This window comes from Patiria miniata, unplaced genomic scaffold (genome assembly GCF_015706575.1).
Source record: "Patiria miniata isolate m_02_andy unplaced genomic scaffold, ASM1570657v1 HiC_scaffold_19, whole genome shotgun sequence".
In the NCBI taxonomy this organism is placed as follows: Eukaryota; Metazoa; Echinodermata; class Asteroidea; order Valvatida; family Asterinidae; genus Patiria; species Patiria miniata.
This window is the reverse complement of record NW_024037057.1, coordinates 4,124,788-4,129,167: the sequence shown is the minus strand read 5'-3', so window position 1 is coordinate 4,129,167 and position 4,380 is coordinate 4,124,788. Positions and strand designations below refer to the sequence as shown.

General features: G+C 37.9%; 1 protein-coding gene and 1 long non-coding RNA gene across 2 annotated transcripts; both read left to right on the top strand.

Moving 5' to 3' along the window:
• Positions 1-367: 367 nt before the first annotated feature.
• On the top strand, positions 368-2,211 carry LOC119726037. Its single transcript, XM_038197654.1, has 4 exons — positions 368-634; positions 886-1,069; positions 1,389-1,491; positions 1,916-2,211. Exons 1-4 carry the CDS (start codon positions 399-401, stop codon positions 2,209-2,211), a joined length of 819 nt encoding a protein of 272 aa, XP_038053582.1. The 5' UTR covers positions 368-398.
• A 181-nt stretch (positions 2,212-2,392) lies between these two features.
• Positions 2,393-3,420, top strand: LOC119726103. The gene is made up of 3 exons (XR_005270770.1): positions 2,393-2,549; positions 2,715-2,898; positions 3,307-3,420. It is a non-coding gene; the product is annotated as an uncharacterized LOC119726103 (long non-coding RNA).
• Positions 3,421-4,380: the final 960 nt, after the last annotated feature.

Here is a 4,380-nt window from a genome sequence, read left to right as displayed (position 1 = left end):
AAGTCCATCACAAGTCCATCCCATTTCCATCCAAAGTCTATCACAAGTCCACCACAAGTCCATCATAAGTCCCTCATATTCAGTCCATCATAAGTCTATCAGAAGTCCATTACAAGTCCATCAAAAGTGCATCACCAGTCCATCACAAGCCCTGCAGTCTCAAGTCAACTCATTTGCTCGAAAAAGTCGCAAGCATGCTGTATATATGTAGTGTCATCTACGTGCTGGGACGTGATTGAATTGCCCACTGAACACAAATTTAAAGATGGTGGTATCAGTGAATTGGCTTATGTCCAGCAATTTAAAAAAGGTGGATAGCATTGCTCCAGTTTTAACAGTGATCTTTTTTTTATGTTCTTTCAGTAAGGATACCTTAACTGGTGCTGATTACTACCAAGATGCCGCGAAAGACCGTTCAGCAGTTGGATGCATACATTAAGGCAACAGCCGTCGTGTACGACCACTCCAACGCCAAACTCATCAGCAGGAAGACTAAAGTCAAACCAAGGAGGAAACAAGCTTTCCTGTCTGTACTGCATTACAGGAAAACGTCTTCTGATGATTGCTGTGCAAAGAGGAGACCATCAAAACGATGGATTCGAAGACAATCAAAGCAGACACATGCAAGTCAGAGGTAAACAGCAATGACATTATTCATGTAAAATGAGGGTTATATGATAATTGTAACTTATCGAAGGATTTGTTGAATCATTTACTCTTTCCAGATTCTGGTGTAAAAGTTAAGCAAACGTGTTCAATACGTTTACTAGACTCATGACAGTGGATCCTTTGACTATAGTTTCCAAGTGAATTGTTCACAGATCCCGTTCTTTCTTAGAATAATGCATTTCTAAAACTAGGCAAGATTTCTTCCTATTTTCACAGTAATACCAAAGACGTAAAACAGAAACTGCAGGTCTTTGTCCGGACTCCCTCCTCACTTAGACCCAAGACACTTTATTTCGAACTCCACCCCGAAACATCCGTCTCATCTCTGAAAGAGGTAATCCAGAAGAAGACCGGTGTGGAGGCACGACATCAGCGTCTGTACATCAGGGAAAACGTCCAGGTAGGTATACTTTTATTAATAATACCAATACGGCTACTCCGTTCAATTTGAATTATCCAGACCTAGATTGTCACATTGTAGGAGTTTTTGAAAAATGGTAATATAAAATGCAAAATCTTACGTTTTCCCGTTTTAGGCCTAATCAATAATTTGTTTATTTATATGAGACACTCAGAATCCATTTATTCCGACCAAGGTTTAAACGAACGTAATTTGCTAAATGTTTGAACAACGCACAACTAAAATCTTCTCTGTTTTTGTCCTGATCAGGTAATTAATTTTTTTTCATATATACATGTAATTCACTTTAATTTGACAGCTTTGTGACTTGCTCACACTTGAGGAGAATGGCGTCGACAAGGATAAAATCATCTCTCTCCGGCTGTCAGTAGAAGACGCAAATGATGACAATGTACCAAAAGGTAAATGATAGAGTTTAGGAAGAAATGTTTATTTAAATAAACAATCTAAATTCGTTGAATATTGGTTGAAATATTAACAACCGAAATTCCATGTCTATTCAACGTCGGTTTTTTAACGTTGTTCTAACGTACAGATTTCGACATAAGAACCTGACAATGAATAAAAGTTTGAATTGCGTCACGAAATTATCAACCTAAATTCCATGAAGATCCATCGTCAGTTTTGTAATGTTGTTCCAACGTATTTTGACATTATTATAACGCTAGATAAATGTTTAAAATTGGGCCGAGATAACAACCTAAATTCACCAACGTCGGTTTGGTAACGAGTCTATTTTTTGTAAAAGGCCTAGGTGTCGTTGGTAACTTATACCGTGGTGTACGCATTTGAAAATGTTTCACTGAAGTTAAAATGTTTTGACAGATAAAGCCAACATTGATGATGAGTACCTAAAGGACTTGTCATCAAAAATCGAATCATCATGGAAGGAATTGGCCAAACACCTAGGATATGAAGAAGCGGAAATTGCAGGCATCCAAACCACCTACGAAGGCAGCACTGAAGAGAGCCGTCACATGCTACTCACTTGGTGGGAAAAGACGACAGATCGCAACGAAGCAGCTCAGAAGCTGAGACGAGCATTGGAGGCCATCGGGTTGTCGGATTTGGCTCGAAATGTACTAGGTGAGCTAAAATATGAACAAGCAGATTTCTTATGAATGGGAGGTTGCCGGTAACACCATTTGAATATTTCTTGTGATTTTTGTGGTTCAAAGAAGAACCAGATTTACATTCATATTTATATTCAAATATTGCTATGATACCCTATGTGAAACTATGGTGAAACAATCGTCAAAAATATGTTGTACTCTAATTTTGTTTTCCTTCTTGCATCAGTAACGAGCGAATCGAGAGACGAAGCATCTGGACCCGAGCCAGAAAGGCGTCACGATGCAGGAGTTGACGAGGAGAGCAAACAAAACGGAGCGGCATCAACCGAGGAAGAGAAAATGAAAAGGGAACAAGTGTGTCATCAAGACAAGCCTCAGCTTATGTGGTAAAACATGATTAAACGCGGCTATTCGTACTCCTTTGAAAACAATTATCTTTCCTTACTTTGAAAAAATAGTTTCAAGAACAGTTGAGCTTTCCATCATTTATTTGAAAATGTATGTTCAAAGTATTTATATGGCGTTATAATGCAAGTCCACCATTCTAACAGTTTCAGATATGTGGCACTGCAGGTCTTCATCCAAATTCACCTGGCACATAGACCTACGACAATGTGTTTACAAATGGATCCAGAGACATGTGTCTCGACTCTTAAACAGATAATTTGCGAGAAAATTAGTATCCGGCCTCAACAGCAGCGACTGTACATCCGAAGAAACTTTCGTAACTTTGAGGTAAAGAAGGCTCCATATTATACAAAGTAACCATGTTGTTAAGTACCAATTAACATTACATCTAATTAAAGGCCATGCATTGCGGGTTTTAGTGACAACCTCTTCTGATTCACATTACATGACGTGGGTACAGATAATTCTGCTTCTGAAGTCGGTACACTGGAGATTAGACACTGAAGATCGTACGCACTGAAGAAAAAAAAACGATAAACCATTATGAAAATGAATAATTTTGATTTTAGCCCTACCAATCTAGTCTCACGATAAAAATGCACCACGGTGAATAGTTAAATTTATGTTTAATTGCTTTTTTTTTTACACTGTTGTGTAACCTAAACCCCAAACTGTTGTCGTTAAATCTTTGCTCAAAGAGTGTGTGTTTTATCAGGATCTTAATTACTTTACCAGCTCCATAACTTGCTGACACTTCACGACTGTGGAATTCATCAGGACGAGAACATCTCACTCCGTCTGTGTACTGATGGCTTACTGGGCGGTGGACGGAAAGGTAAATGCTTATGGGTAACGTTACTATCCAGAATAAAATCAGCCTAAATTACTACATTCAAGTCATGAAAAAGACCGCTTTGAAAGTGCAGTTGTTAGAAATGTCATGATAGATGGTTTAGTTTTTGTTTAGCTCCTCTCTAGGATTCTCTGAGGTTAGCATCTGTAGTTAAAGAGATATTTGAATTAATTGCACCCATCATCAACCGCTATAATTTCCGTATCGTCAAAAAAGTATACATGAATTTGTATCGAAAAAAAAAATCTTTCAACATGTCAACTTTACCGAAAAATCACAATATATTTAATTCAGTAAACAATGACAAGGACAAAAGCACGGATGTCTTACTTCATTTGCTTCTCTTTGATTTTAATTCAAAAATCATTCCCAAAGAGGTATCACCTTGTACTGACGAAAATGCATCAAACACCCTGTTGATGATCAGTTCTTTCGGGAATTGGCTTCGAAACCTGAATCATCCTGGGAAGCACAGGCCAAATTCCTGGGATATGAAGAAGCCAACGAAAAAAAGCTTTCCAATCGGGTAAATATTTATTGAGTGATGGCCAATGGAATACAAGAGTGCAGGTTTGTCGTTTTGTCCATGGCGACTGATATTTTGACCGCGGCAATAAGAACACGGTCCGAAACTTGCTTCCATGGAAAAGGCTAGCCAGTAGAGACGGGGCAGCACATGAAACAGTCCTTTTAAGGACTACCATTTCTTCCAAAAGGATACATGACCAGTGTTACAAAAAAAAGGAGAACCCAATAAAGAAATAAAGATTAAAACATTAAAGAAAAAAAATCACCCTCACCCCAAATCCAATCTCTAATCAATGACAATTATTGAGACCGTGGACAGATAAAAACAAATCGGCACTTATTTTAAATTGGCTATATAATTCAATTATTTTTTACCCGATTGGATTTTTTTCGGTCTTGAAAAGCTAATGAAATACACACTGAACAAT